This window comes from Pogona vitticeps, chromosome 14 (genome assembly GCF_051106095.1).
Source record: "Pogona vitticeps strain Pit_001003342236 chromosome 14, PviZW2.1, whole genome shotgun sequence".
Lineage (NCBI taxonomy): Eukaryota > Metazoa > Chordata > Lepidosauria > Squamata > Agamidae > Pogona > Pogona vitticeps.
Genome location: NC_135796.1, coordinates 17,647,271 through 17,662,734, shown reverse-complemented (window position 1 = coordinate 17,662,734; position 15,464 = coordinate 17,647,271). Strand labels below are relative to the sequence as shown.

The 15,464-nt window shown below is 42.9% G+C and overlaps 2 protein-coding genes across 5 annotated transcripts in view; one reads left to right on the top strand and one right to left on the bottom strand.

Annotated features, from left to right (window-relative positions):
• The window catches only part of GPN3 (GPN-loop GTPase 3), a 184,093-nt gene that overhangs the window by 54,210 nt on the left and 114,419 nt on the right, over window positions 1-15,464 (bottom strand). The gene's annotated exons all lie outside the window — the stretch shown is intronic.
• IFT81 (intraflagellar transport 81) overlaps window positions 1,345-15,464 on the top strand; it is a 37,862-nt gene continuing 23,742 nt past the window's right edge. The window contains exons 1-9 of one of the 4 annotated variants that reach the window (XM_078381768.1): window positions 1,345-1,498; window positions 2,650-2,813; window positions 3,209-3,312; window positions 5,503-5,683; window positions 7,698-7,787; window positions 9,521-9,586; window positions 9,875-9,985; window positions 11,081-11,165; window positions 14,099-14,262. In XM_078381768.1, the coding sequence (XP_078237894.1) occupies window positions 2,670-2,813; window positions 3,209-3,312; window positions 5,503-5,683; window positions 7,698-7,787; window positions 9,521-9,586; window positions 9,875-9,985; window positions 11,081-11,165; window positions 14,099-14,262 (945 nt within the window). In that variant the 5' untranslated portion in view covers window positions 1,345-1,498; window positions 2,650-2,669. Of the gene's footprint in view, window positions 1,499-1,632; window positions 1,847-2,649; window positions 2,814-3,208; window positions 3,313-5,502; window positions 5,684-7,697; window positions 7,788-9,520; window positions 9,587-9,874; window positions 9,986-11,080; window positions 11,166-14,098; window positions 14,263-15,464 lie in introns of those variants that run through there. The other 3 variants (XR_013539240.1, XM_078381769.1, XM_078381770.1) reach the window with 3 other exon arrangements.

Genomic DNA, 15,464 nt, shown 5'->3' with positions numbered 1-15,464 from the left:
CTAATATGCCAGATAACGATAGCTAACACGCCACATGCTTTCTTCTCTGACCCATTTCAATGCTACATGTTTTGCTGCCACATTTTCATAATTTGAGTTTCATCTATTGTATTGATTTGAGATAACTGTTTTTGATGTGATGGTTGGGGCCGCCATCTTGTAAACGCTATACAAGAACTTAGGAAGGAAGGTGTCAGCTTCTTCTTCTTCTTCTTCTTCTTCTTCTTCTTCTTCTTCTTCTTCTTCTTCTTCTTCTTCTTCTTCTTCTTCTTCTTCTTCTTCTTTAACACAGTTACAGTAATTTGTTTGTTAAAAGTTCTGAATACATTCATTGGCCACTTTGCAGCTGTCTTTCTGAACCCATTGGGCCCACAGTGGTTGAACAGAACTACTTCAGACCTCAGCAAACTTTTATTGCCTTAGATTGAGTGGCCAAAAATGTAGTTTATTAATTTATTTATTCCAATTTTATATTATCCAGTTAGTGCAAAGCATCTCTGAGGGCGGATAACAAACAAATCAGTACAAGTAATATAATGCAACAGAAGGATGTACAATAAGTACGTACTGCAAATAAAAAAATTAAATAAAACAAATCAGTGTATTGCACCTAGACTGATTAAAACACAACTGAAGCAGCCTGTGGCACCGAAAAGTGTAAATCACATTTTATTATGAAATAAACTTTTGCAGATGTTGTCCTCTTCTGTATGAAATATATAGGCAGATTAGAAAAATTCAGATAGAGTCCAGGTTCATCATATCCGGAAACTGCACTGCAATCCTGCGCCTTTTTTTATTCAGAATTTGTCCCAACATGTTCTAAGGATATTAATGCATTGAAAGTATATTACTGTATTTGTATTATTATTTAGTGAAGGGATTATAATGATGGTGGTGACTGTGATTATTACTTAAGTGTGCACACACCTTTGAAGTGTGCTGCTGGAGAAGAGCTTTGTGGATACCGCAGACTGCCAGAAAGACAGACAAGTGGATCCTACATCAAGTCAAGCCTGGACAATTCCTAGAAGCAAAACTGAGGCTGACTGACAGTGGGATGGCTGGCTTTGGAGGGTGGTCAATTCTCATTTACAGGAGATTATTTATGGCTTATTGATGATTTTCCCTTCTGGCCCTGCAGTTCTAGGATTCTACCATTGAATTCCCACGTCACTGCCTCGCACCCCTGTTTGAATGAATCTCTCTGCTCTGCTTCCCCCGGTCCCGCCACTCTGGTCTTGCGCAGGCGCAGATCCACCCTCCCGCCCGGCCCGCCTCGTCGGCCTCCCTCTCCCAACGGAGGCGCCTTGCTTCCTTGGCCCCGCCCAAACGCCGCGGCGCCATGTTGGTCACGTGAACGGAAGGCGTGCCGCGGCCGCCTCAACCGTCCCCTAGCAACCGTTGCTAAGGCCTTCTGGCGCTGTTTTCACCAGCGTGAGGAAGGGACGGGGGGTGGAGAGTATTTTTGAGAGGGGCTTTTCAAATCCTGGCTGAGGTAACATGGCCGGGGGGTGGGAGAGAGAAGGGAAATGAATACTATGAGGATTAATTAGCTAATTTGTTGGGAGGGGCAAAGCGTGGCCTACGGGGGAGGGTTGTCTGCCGGCGTTGCCATGGTAATGAGTCCAATTGGGGTTACGTGAGGGGAGACATCCAGGCCTCTGGAGGAAACCCCCCTCACACACACGTTTCCTCTTATTTATATTTTCTCTCCGGGGCTGAAAGGGGTGTGAGGATGAGGTTGCCCTCCGCAAGCCATTTTCCTTGCCATGGGTCCCAAGAAATGGTTGGACTACAGATCCCAGCATCCTTTTTCTCTCGGGCTCCTGGGATTGACGAGGGAGTGAGCTGAGGTGCAAAAAGAGGGGCGAAAGTCTGGCCTCCCCCTTGCAGGGGTTGTCCAGGGAAGAGCCGAGAGAGGACAGAATTAGGCAACGATCGCTTATTATTGGTTTAATTAAAATATTTTTGTACCCCGCCTTTCTTCCGCCAGCAGGCATAAAAAAAACCTCCCTCTTCAGGCAAGCTTTTTTCCCTCAGTAACCTCTGTGTGTGGTTTTTTGATAGATTAGGTTTTTAGTACTCCTTGTGTTTTCCGTTTGTTTGTGGTTTCCATTGCTCAGAGCAGAATTTCTAAAAATTGTGGTAAACTTTATGATTTTTGCCTTCCTATTGCCTGATAATGATGTCAGTAGCCTCCTGGTTCGTAGTTTGAAATACTGGCTTTTAAGGATGCGAAACATTGCTGTATCCTCATCGTTTTCAACTGAAAATATTGCCTTTCGTTGCTGTAAGAGCCGCCTTGGGTCCTTTTCAAGGAGAAAGAGGGGGTAGAAATATTTTAAATAAATCAAATAAATTTCTCCTGAAAAGAACCCAAAGGAGCGTACAGTATATCATTAAAAGCTTTAAAAAGGTAAGTATATAAACATTTTAAAATAATTTTAAAGTACATTACTAAAAACAGTACATAAAGTCAACAGTAAAAACACGTTTAGAAAACAATAGAGCACAGCAATCCATTTAAATGCTTCAAGTTGATCATCTGCTTAGCTTTTTCCTTCCCAGTTTTGATTACTTTGGTTTTACAGATTCTGTGACACTTGTTCCACAATTTGCTCTCAATCTCTCTTTCTCCTCTTCCAGAGAGCTTTCAGGGGGCCATCATGAGTGACCAGCTCAAATTCATCGTGGAACAGCTTAACAAGGAACCTTTCAAGAAGAACTTTAATTTAATCACATTTGACTCGCTGGAGTCTATGCAGCTCTTACAGTTGCTCAGCGATGTTCTGGGAGAGATTGACCCGAAGGTAAGGCCGAACTTTTCAAGCATTATTGCTTCCTTTTATTTGTTAGTAGCACATGGTTTGCATTTCGGAGGTTCCAAAATGCAATCGTTGGCCATCTCCAGACAGCGGTGAGAAATTATTACACTGAAAATGTGGAGAGCTGCTGCCACTGAGTGTGGAAATTACCGAGCTAACTGGATCAATGGTTTGATGTTGTGTAAGGCTAGTCCCTGTGATAGCCGAATCTTATGTCAAGTCGGGGAAGCAGCTTGTAAAGCTTCGCGGCAGTAAGAGTGTGAAACTTGCCTGTTTCTGTGTATAAACTTTCACTTTCTCTCTCACAAGAATGTTTGTTTTGCTCACGTAACAAGAGTTTGCCCACTTAATTATAGCTTGGCTATTTTTAAACTTTTCAGCATGTTGTTGACATTAGAGAAGAGTTGCCAGAGCAGACAGCCAAACGGATGTTGAGCCTTCTCGGTGTTCTTAAATATAAACCTCCAGGAGGTACCAGTGACTTGTAAGTATTTCTGTTCTGTTAGTATCAGCAAGTTGGCGCCACCGGCATAGATACTTGAACCCTTCTTTGCAAGGTCAGGTGATCAGATCACCGGGCAGAATGTCATATTGTTTGCAGATTTGTCATGCTGCTTCTCAGTCTTATTGGTCGTTCATTGGTTGAGGGTCTACTTTGACAATGGATTAATGTTTCTGGGAGTGCTGCTATTTGCTCTAGAACTGTACGTAAAGATGAATTTAGAATAGTTGATATTGAATGTATGCTCTCAGAAGTTTTGTTTTTCATTAACTTTCCTGCATTCCCAAGTCTGTGCAGGCCTAGAGGCATCACTGAACTTGATTCTAAGTGAACATGTTCAAAGTTTTGCTCTTATTTTGTTTGTTCTAGCGTGGCAGCGATTTTCCTCCTTTCTTCCGTAGCTCCTTCTATCTATGTTGAACACTAGAGGGTGCTACTGTTCCAATATTTATCAAATGCCAGACTCCTTAAATTTTCCAATTTAAGAGGAAAAATGATACAATTTCAGAAGATCAAGGGGCAGTGCAAAGTCTGCTTAATAGACTCTCGCTAAACAGCATGGACATTCATATGTGTGGGGAACATGCTTGTCTGTACCAGCCAAGCCTGTATCCTTCCAGACATAAGGAAGGCCAAATCAGTGACCTATGCATTTACACAGCACAATATCTATACTTTTTTCGGCACTAGGCTGCCCAGTCTGAGGAAGTGGGACATTTACCCATAAAAGCTTGCAGTTTGTGTGATTTTTAGTGGTTCAACCCAGGCATCACCCTACTCTTGCGTTTGTGTAATTCGGAACCACATGCCCTTTTCCTAATTCCCCACAGCAGGACGAGTTTTTCTGCAGCAGCATAAATGAACACGAGGACAGGACAGATCTAATTCGTAGACACCACAGGCATGATTTGTGCAAGCAGTCTTTGTAGTTAACTGGATCTCCATGCTGTGGACGGAGGGAGATTTATATTGGGGAGTCACTGATACCCAGAATTTATTTGTCTAAACTCTCCCACAAAGGATAAGCAGTCACTGGGAGTCTGATAAGGAGGAATGAGTGATAGAAAACCAGGAGCTCATGCAAGAAGCATTTGTATAGAGAATGGCCACTTCCAAAGAAATTACCAATCATTCATTTGGCCTGCCTTATGTCTGGAAGGATGCTGGCCAGAAATTTATCTGTCCCCAAAACAGCTGCACTGTTTTTATACAAAGCAATCACAAAAAGTTCCTAAACATTAATCTGGGCCAATCATTTGACATGCTTTGGAGAATTCTGTTTTATACCCGCACTGTTTGTATACATTACATAGAATGTTTAACGTCTTTTAATCTATTTTTCCATGTTTGTTTATCAGTTTCATGGCCTGCAATAATAAACTAAATTTCTTAAGGCATTTTTGCCTTGCTATGGGTAAAATGATTCGGTCTTACCTGGAAATAAAAAAATGGGGGAACAGTGACCGAGGCAGATTAGAAGGAGGCAAAGTCAGAGAGACAATAGGCCACTGCCTCTTGGCTTTTGGCTCACAGGGGGCTCTAATTATCAAAGGCATTTACTTCTCACAGAGCAGAGCTTGAAAACGGCTCAGTTTTGAAAATAATCTGTGAGCCAGATCGTCTTTCAGTTGGGAATATTAGTAGGGTGTGTGTGTATGTGTGAGGTTTATCTGCCTCCATGATGGGTTTCTTTCGTTGGCTTCTACCATTGGTACTTATTTTGTTGTTGTTGCATATTCTTGTCGTGCTTTGAAAATGTTTTGTAGGGTGTCTTAAAGGTATTCGCGAAGGCTTTCATGGCCGGGATCTGATGGTTGTTGTGGGTTTTTCGGGCTCTTTGGCCGTGTTCTGAAGGTTGTTCTTCCTAACGTTTCGCCAGTCTCTGTGGCCGGCATCTTCAGAGGACAGCACTCTGTGCTCTGGTTAAAGGTTCTTGGAATCTGGAAAGCATGATTAAACATAACATAAACGTGGCATGACAAGGATAGGTTGTACTGCGCTTTGAGCGTTAGGGAAAAAAAGCCAAGTAAATATTTAGGGTTAATCCCTCTCAACCTTCTAATATGTACACAGGAAGAAGAGTGTCCCATTTATGTTTGCTTCAAACTTTGTTTTTTCAAACATAACTGTAGGAGACCCTGATGTTAAGATTTGATTGCTGTTGTTATTTAGAAGTACATTTCGTCAAGGTTTGGTTATTGGAAGCAAACCTGTCATTCATCCTGTCCTGCACTGGCTCCTTCAGCGGACAAACGAGCTGAAGAAACGAGCTTACCTGGCTCGTTTCCTCATCAAAGTGGATGTACCTGCCGAGTTCCTCCAAGATGACACAGTGGCTGACACCAATAGACAGGTAGCTTTTGTCATGTGTTTCTGACTTAGCTCAGATTTCAGTAATCAAGAGGGTTGTGCTGGCAAGGCCCTTCTAAGGAATGGTGAGTTCGCTCTGCACCAAAAAAAAAAAAGGCAAAAACCCCTCTATATTGTGTTATTGCCTATGTTCGAGAAGACCCTCAATTAGTGCAGAAGCAATCTGCATGAGATTGTATCTACTCCTAAGTGCTTTTGCTACTCTGTGAAATTCTTGAACGGTTGCCATTAAGTGTGGTTTTGTATTTTTCATGTCCCGGCTTATGCTAGATGCCTGGGGGCAAAGCAGCAGGGGCAGTGTCATGTTCCTAAAAGATTCGACACTCAACAGAGGATCTTTATAGCTCATAGCCCAGACTGCTCCTACCAAGCCCCAACCTTTTCCACAAGATAGGAAATCTTAAAGGAGCAGGACTTTGGCTCAGATCCTAGCTAGAGGTGGGCACAAACCTCAGTTCGGAGGTTTGTGCTGGTTTCTAGGTACAGCATCACAGGTAGCGCGTATTCCTTTTGCCCGCCTCCCCAGGCAATCCCCCAGTTACCGCACCCTCTTTGTCTCTTCAGCCAGTCTCCGGCAGGAGCATGGGCTTACCTGTCCCACCTCCTTGCTTGAGTGGGCGATTAGCTCCTGCCGGGAACTAGCCGAACAGCCAAAGAAGAGGAGGAAAGAAGCATGTACCAGCTGGTGAGTGGGGGATCTGGCTGAGGAGGCAGGAGAAGGAAACGTGTGTGGCACCTGTGGGTGCTGAGCGTACGAACTGGCATGAACCTCCAAACTGAGATTTGTTTCCATCTCTAATCCTAGTACTCCTTTATCTCTCCTGGAGGACACCCTGGGCATCCTGTTAGCACTGGCACACTGGCTCCAGGGATCATGGAACTCCTCGGAAAGGATGTGCTTCTCTTAGGACTGGCGCTCCGGAGTCAGGAGGTGCCATTGTCAGTTTGGAGTAACACCTCCTGAACGTAGTGGTCTCGGTTTTTCTCCCAGACCTGGTGTCTCCTCCACTGGCTCCATCCTTGGTTTCTCAGCCTTGGAACCAGCCTCCAAGCAAGTGCAGAATTCCTAGGTCACAACAGCATCCTCCCCTGTTACCAGAACCGCTGGCGCTTCAGCCGTGTTGTTTGTAGTGGGAGGAACACCTATAAAACGGCCACCCAAGTGGCATGTGGGCCTTGTGGTTTCTTCAGGTGCTGCGCCGAGCAGCCAAAAGCATTCCTGCCTCCCATGGAAGTTAAAGTGAACATGTTCCTCCCATTGACAATATTTGAATTATAATTAAAAGAAGTAAACAAAAGCTGCTTCGAGAGAAAGGAATGCTGCTTGTATGTTTGTTCAGTGTCCACCACTCCTAATTTGTATAAAGATACAACCGTGCAGTTTTCCATTATGTAAAATGCGCTCCAGTAACCTGCCGACGTTTCCAAAACAGAAACTGTAATAATACGCCACTCTTAAAACAATATGACCATGTGAGGTTGTTTAAGCAGTTGTTTAAATCTGCTAAAGAGCAAGAGATTTTACTGATACTCCCCGATTATTTCTATAGGCAATATATTTTTATGACCACAGAGAAACTATTCTGGCTGTATTTCTTTGCAAATATTTAGTTTGTGTGTTGCTATGCTCTTTGCTAGTTTTCCATAATTACAGAACAAACAGGCAGTTAGGACACAGCTGAGAGGCCTGGCTGTCTTTTGTCAAGTCCAATTAGTTCAGGAGATTGTGGCTGTTCCACTGGTCTATTCCTCTGAGGTCACCATTTTGATCCCAGTAGCCAGTTTCCTGTTGCTAGTTTAAGCTAGAGAGCAGATCCACTGAATCAACTGCGGACTGATAAGTTAACACTTAGATAAATCCCGTTGAATCAATGTGTCTGTTGGGACTGACTGTAAGATACTAACTTGTGAGCATAACTAATGTAAAGTCTTCATTAACTCTTTAAGTCATAGCGCAGGCTTCAAAACTCCTCTCACGTGCTGTTGGTCTCTTTTAGTACGAAGAGCTGATAGAGGCCTTCAAAAACCTACATAAAGAATGCGAACAGCTCAAGACGTCTGGCTTCTCAACTGCAGAAATACGAAGGGTAAAAAAAGAAAAGAAAAATGGCAGTTTTCCACAAAATGTTTTCTATTTGAGCCTTTCTGTTTGGTCAGTTTCTGTTTACTTGATCGTTGATGATGTATCTGCCATGAAATTGCATTTTAGGAAAGCTGTTTCCATAACTTTAAACAGATAAGTGGATATTTAAAAATGTGTCTCACCTTGTTGTGGTGTGGCAGAAAAATTTAGTAATGTGGTAGCACTAGAACTGGGTGCAACCCCCCCATCCCCACCCACCCCCCATGAGTTTGCAGGTGCCAGAGTTAGTCCTCTACTGGTGGAAGATCTCCCTCCCTCCCTCCCTCCCTTTCTCTTTCTCTCTTTCTCTGGCTCTCTCACCACACACAAACACACACACACTGGATTGCTAAAGGGAGGAGAAGTTTTAATCTGGCTTAAATCCCCCACTGCGGTGGTGGCCATGCGAGGAAGATTATTACCTTGCAAAGTGACACCAGTTTTGATCAGGACTGCTGTGAGGGAGGTTATGGCCCATCTACTTCTCTTACTGTGAGCTGTGTCACGCCTCAGGCTGCTTTCTCAAACATTCCAGTAACTCTGAAGAGGCAGAATGGGTGGAGTGCAAGCCAGCACTGTGGAAAGAAAGAGGAACGTATGCAAAAGTTACGGAGTAGGTATTTAGGGTGTCGTCTAGCTCTTGAGGTGCTTAACCCCCAAGTGATTGCAATTGTAGCATTAAACTTATCTGAAATTTGTAACATTAAGATCCGTGGTACTGATCATCCTGCTTAATTTTGGCTAGAATTTACTCTCCCTATACCAAGGCATTTTGAGTTACAGAAACCCTTATTTGGGGTTATTTTCTGTTTGAAGGGAAGGTTTTCCTGGTTCCCATATTCGGTTTTTAGCATCAGAGAAAGACCTTTTGCCAGGCTTACAAAAATTGGTTTATCTACTGTTACACTATTTTATGTTGCTCCATAATTTTATGCTATGTTACGGTATTCTATGGAATACCAGCTTTCTGAATGCTGATGGAGAATTAAATATGCCATGGAAAAATATTACTGTATTTAAAAGGTAAGATACAAATTTGTGCGGCAGCCCAGAAGCCCACTGAAATAGGCAAGATCTGCTTCCATTAGCTTTCTGTTTTGGGAAAAACAAGAAATTGCAGGGTGTCTTATTGCCAAAGATGTTGACAGGGCTTCAGTTAACCTGCACAGAAGCTGCATTGGTGGATAGAGCCCATCGAGGAAGTATAGGAGACAATTCCAGCAAAAAGATTTTTAAACCTGACTTAGTTTTATTTCTTACCTAAATAGTGGAAACCAGTGGACGTTGCCCACCAGTGTTGCGTGTTGATCAAGGGAAATGTACATCAGGATGAACGTTTATTTACTTATTTAAATATTTTAAAATTAAATACTTTTACACCGTCACTCTCCTTAAAAGGACCTGTTCAGGGATTATTGTCTATATTCTGTACCTTAGGCTGTCTTGAATAGGTTGTATTATATTTGATGTTTGATTTTATACACGCATTGTTGATGAGGTTCTTGTATAAATCAATGGAATGGATTTTTAAAAAAAACTTGCATAAGGAAGAATAATCGGAATTCTGAGCGTAACAGATTCAGCTACGTAAATATCATGGTAGATTCTCTCCCTTATAATTCCAGATAGATGTCAGACCACTGTTGCTGGCCCAAATTCTCTCTCGGCTGCTAATTTTAAAGTGTTCCCACTTTCTAGGATATCACTGCCATGGAAGAAGAGAAAGAGCAACTGACGAAGAGGGTCGAGCGACTCAAGAAGCGGGTAAGGGAGAGTATCAAGGCGGTGGAATCATCCTTGGCTCGCAAGTTCGGGGAGGGAATGCCAGCAAGGATTAAGGCTTGCGTGCGGCATGTCTGGGAAAGAGGTCAAACTGCTAACGAGGGGAAAAGGAACCTTTCCAAAGGCAGCGGTCCAAAATATTTAAAGGACTTGAGCCCAATACTTCAGTGTCAGCTCCTTAAGAAGCCTTGGTGTGAATCTGTGAGACATCTGATCCCTCCGGTTGATGTCCGTTCTTTGACGGTTGACTTGCACTGCCTTCTGCTCTAGGTGGAGACGGTGCAGAACCATCAGCGGATGCTTGAGATGGCCAGGCAGCTTCGCGTAGAGAAGGAGAGAGAGGAGTCCCTCGCCCAGCAGAAGCAAGAGCAGAAAAACCAGGTAGCTGTCCAGCAGCACAGCCGTGGAAACCCTCCGTCTGAATCCATTTCAGCCACAGCAAAAGTTAACATCATTAAAGTTGTAGCCAAGGCAAAAACTTTTGGTGACGACAGGGCAGAAAAAGAGAGCGATTTGATTGAGCCGTAGTACAGTAATCCTTTCATGGATTAAATGGCAAGAGATGAAAGGGGAAAGGAATCCACAACCCCAGTACTGTATAAAAAATTCTGGAACAGATGAGATGCATAAATTTCTGAACAAACCAAGAAGGTCAGCAGCTGCCTCAGACAGAAATATTGGGTTGTCATTAAAGGGCAGCAACCTCTTAGCTGTTTATATGTTGTTATTACCATATAGCTGACTTGATTGCTCAGTCAGTTAAGTATCTGGTTGCGGACTCAGAGGTGGGGAGTTTGATTCCGCCACTGGGCCTCCTGGGAGAAGAGCCAGCCTGGGGAGCCTTGGGCCAGCTGCACAGTGTTCCCAGGGATCCCACCCAGAAGAAGAGGATGATAAACCCCTCCTGAGTCCTTGTATACCTAGACATTTTTGAAAAGGGTCATCGTAGCTTGGAATGGACTTGATGGCGCGTGATGATGATGATCTCTGTATATTTTACTGCTAGACGTGGGAAGAGATGTATGTGGGAATTTCTGTCTCATGCTAAAATAACCTGCTGGTGTTTGGGTCCTGTGTACCTTAACTTCAGTAGATGGGGCAGTGGGGGAGGATGCTGTTTGCTGCTCCAGCTTACGCAGCCGGATACCTCAGATTGGCCCCACCAACGCGCTCACATCGTGGCCTTCCACAGAAAGCTAGCCTAGCTGTTGGCATGGCTAGTACCTTCCAAAGCGTTGCCAGGCCCACCTCCGCATTCTCTGCTCTAGGTTGGCTCAGCCATGCCGGGAAAAAGCTTTCTTATTGCTTCCCCTTAAAGGGTGAGGAAAGGGGCACATTGTGGGCCCTCTTAACTGGCCCCTTGAGTGCCAGTTGGCTATCTGCTTCCTCCCTTTCTGCATTATTGTTTGATGCAAGTATGCGTTTCCAGAGATTGAACTTATTAATAGATCTTTCTCTGTGTGTGTGCTTTCTAAGCTTTTTCATGCCGAGCAGAGGTTGCAAAGAGTCCGGCTTCAGCTGAAGGATATGCGTCACGCAGCCGTGGATTCCACGCCAGAAAGTAAGTGGGAGTTCTGAAATGCTTTGATCCCCACGCCTCCTTGTCTGCTGCCAAAACCCGCTGCATGTGTTCTTTAAAAAGATGGCGAAGGATACAATGTACGCCTTTCCAAATTTATGTTTAATTTTAAAAGTCTGGCATGATACAAGTTAACAGATTTCTGGAGTTCTTGATATTATTTAGAGCTGATTATTTAAAACATTTGTGGCCCATAGTTTTGTTGTTAATAACATTGTGTTGTGGTGTTGTTCTTTCTGATTTTTATTTCAGAAATGAAACTAGTGTGTGGGCGGCTGCATCTGTTCACATTTGTCTCTTTGACTCTCCTTTCAGAGGGGCGAGAGTCATTCTTTATGATTTTATCATTCTGTAGATTGGGACACACAGAGAAGTAGTCCTGTATTATAGCTTATTATCTATTCATTTAATCTCAACAACTTTCTTTTCATTTTAAATTCTTTATCGTCTTGTTGGATAGTGCTTTCCCAGAGTCTTTGGTTTTGAGGAAGAGCTTCCCGGTTGACGTGGTCAATATTAAAATCTTTCAGCGTTGTCTTCTGTGTATCCTTGAATCATTTATTTTGTCCCTCGCACAATACGCGATACGGAAGCAATGAGATGAGCTTGCAATTTCTGTTGTGTTGTTGTTCTTTGTTGTTGTTTTTTGGTAAGCCTACGATATAATAGGCTGCTTGGGACAGTGATCAGCAAGGAGGGGGAAAAACCGTAACTCGTGGCTCAAGTAAATAGGCCTATTTCGCACATAAGTCTCTTCTCCTGGCGAAACCACAAATAGCCGATGCTTACAGTGTCAACAGAATGACTTAATGCTTGGTCCTTGTCCACAGTACACAGTTCTCTTTGTTGGCAAGAGTGGAAGAGCCTGCTTTAGAAATATTGATGATGATAAGCAAGAAAAATGGCTGAGGGATCCAAGATTTTCTTTCCATTTCATGACTGATGCCTTGCCAATAAAGAGTTAGACGTGCTCCTGGTGATATGAAAAGCTCTTGTGACTTTTGCATTTTAAGCTTGTGTAACCCATGAGCATTTTCCACCGGAAGGGAGATTTGATGTGTGTTTTTTGTCTGTTGAATTTACATTGAGGATTGGTACGCATTACCTTGTCTCTCCCCCTCCCCCTTGTAATATATAATTGATTCTTCTGATTTGTAGCAGTAGACAAATACTTTTTAGCGTTTAAAAAAAATCAACTGCTTTATTATGGTGGTAACTTTCTCGATCTAGAGTCCCTTGAAGTAGGTTGCTGCCCACAGGAGATCAAGGCCCTCACGTTCCTAATGTGACACAGACTAGAAATGCTCAAGAACAGAAATGATTGCTGAACTGTATGTGGTTTTTGATTCTTGACCACTTATTTTTTGGTCATATATATTTGCGCACAAACCAAGAGTGCTCTGGAAGACCCTATGTCTCAGAAGCAGAGGGACATGTTCTTTCAGCCATTTCCGTGCATGATTTTGTTTGGTGGGGTGCATATAAGCATATGTAGCGTATGTGCCAAAATTTCTAGCTGAGGCATGCTCGCTTTTGCCTTCCAGCAGGGAAGGATGCCTCGTTCCTGTTTCTCTGAGCAAACCAATAAATAACTTTGTGAAACTTTCCTGCAACAATAAAAATATCTAAATTGAAAAACATGATGCATAAGTATTAATAGCTTTTTAGTGTACTTGTAATGATGCCATTTGCAAAATGACGTCAAACCAGCATAAAGCCCACGGCCGAGCACACTGTACGGAGTATGTACATAGCAATTCTGTAAAGTTTTTTTTAATAAAAAGAAAAGAAAATGTTCAAGTGGAAAATGGAAAGCCCTGAAGTGCACTTTATTCATTTTCCTGTAGCGAGTGAACTTCTGAAAGGCCAGGTTCTTTCAATGCTTTCAATTAAGCTACAGAAAGAAGGAAGGGAGGGAGAAAGGATGGAACCACCCCCCCCAAATAACCAATCCTGCAGAGTTTGGAAACAGTGTTTATTCTGTCCATACAACATCTAAAGTAGGCCATCCCTCCATTTTTCCTTCATGTTTTAGCTTTTCAGCTTGTTCTTATAGTTTCCGGCATTATCAAGAGATCAGGAGCCTAAGCTCTGATAACCATTTTAGGAAGCTCTTCAACAAATATTGACAACTTTCAGTCTGGGCTGGATTCAACATGCTTATCTCTGTGGGTGGCGATAGGTAACCATAACAAACCACAGGGACACCCCATATTCAAATAAGAAGCCTTGGTTCCAAGAGGAGGTGGGTCTTCGCCAGCCATGGGGTTGAGAGCCTTCTTTAGGATCCTTATAATATGTGTTTAGCGCTTCCTCCCTTCTTTAGGGCAGTTAAACCCACGAGCTGTAAACCTTCCATCTGTGGACAGAAAATACTGTATTTGTCAATGGCTTGAAACTCTAGTGAGTGCTTGTGGGGTTCTTAGAGATGCTCAGCGTTCAGTGCATGGCGTTGTTAAGCAGACACAAGTTCTGGACACATGCCCCGTGGCCATGAAGGTTTTGCCCTTTCAGATTTGAATGGGCACAATGTGGGCATTGCCCATGCCTTATTATATTAACAAAACAGGAGGTGGAGCACCTTATTGTCCACTAGAAGACAGGGCAGAAATTGCCCTTTAATGTGAGAGACGAAACTGTTTGGACGGACCCACCTTCTCCTGCAAATATTAAGAAATCATGTTGGAAGAGAGAAGATCAGTGGCGCTTCCTCTGTTGTTGGCTGTTCGGTTCTGTGTTTGTCCCGGTGCACTGTAAATTGCAACTCAGGAGACTCGCTCAGAAATTAAATGTAATTGTCCGCTAAATAGTTCAGTTTAAATTATAGTTATTATAGCGTGAAACCCCAAATTGCCCTTCTAATTTACTTTGCTCAGATATATGTTGATGTGGCGGCCGTTGGGTTTGTTTTCCAGGCTTAATGAAGAGGCTGGAAGAGGAGACTAAGTTCAATACCTACCTAGTCTCTGAAAAATTTCCGAGAGAGCTGGAGGCCAAGAAGCAAACGCTGCATCTCATGCAAAAGGTGGCTGCAGAGCCGGCAATGAGCCATTTGGATCTCCATGAGCTTGAAACCAAAGTAGGTTGGACCAGGAAACCCATCTCGACAGTCCCCTCCCCCCCAAAAAAGCACATAATGAGCAACCAGGAGAATTTCAGACACATTATCTGCAATCAGATGTTTATGAATTGAAATGCATTTTACGTGAGTTCATAAAGTTTGGATTGCAGATAATATGTCTGAAATTCTTTTTGGTGCTAGTTACATGTGGCTTTGTGCGTTCTATGCCGCTGTTGCCTCATCCGCTTTATGCTTATGGTGGAGTTTAGTTTGTCCTGTGGGCCCTGTTAGCGCATTCTGTTGATAGCAGGAGATGATGAATGATTAGCCCTTATTAGGTTGTGTTTGCAACAGAGTAGCCTGCATATATTTCTTGGGGATTAGTCCATGTTGATCTGTTGCGTCAAAACCAGCAAACACTTCTGCTTCGAGATGGAGATGAATAGTCTGATTTGGTTTTTTATGCTTTGGTGCTCATTTAATCCCAACACAGAGTATTTGCTCAGGTGACAGAATGGTATATAGCTGGGCAGATAGATGGGTGGGTGAATGAAGATTGTAATTGGAGATGAGAAGGAGCTGCAATAGAAAAAGTACAAATAGTTCACATTACTTTATAATGGCCATTAACAACTGGTAGTTTGGTGGTAGTATGTATGCCTTTGTATTGATGAGCTCTTCAATACATAGAGCCAGATAAAATACCTCTGTCTCTGGTCAAGTCATCCAAAACAGAATTGAACCTCTTGATAAACTGTTGTCCATCAGTTTCCCCTTGGGATCTGTCTTTGATATTTGTAACTGCACAGTGTGTGTCACCGTTCTGCAGTCGGTATTCGAAGCAAACGGATTCTGTGTCGGATGCTTTTAAAATGTATTCATCACGCTCAATGCATTTTCTGCTAGTCTACAGCCAGATTCCTAAATCCTTCCTTCTTGTATCTTCCTTGGTGTGCCCATCAATATTTTAACTTCTGATCTTCTGCTTTAAGTTGTAAGGAAACTATTTTTGGATTCTCATTTCTTTTTTCTTTTTTTTTTAAAGAAGGGAAAATTTCTCCAAGCTGCTCACTAAAATCCCCACACATAGACTGTTCAAAGCTAATTAGGAGGTGATAATTACTCATTTTGGGTTTGCATGAAAAGCCTTCTTTTCTTCCCAATCCTTCTGCATCTTGGTGTCAGGTTCCTGAGGGACCTCAGTTAAAATGAGGATTTTG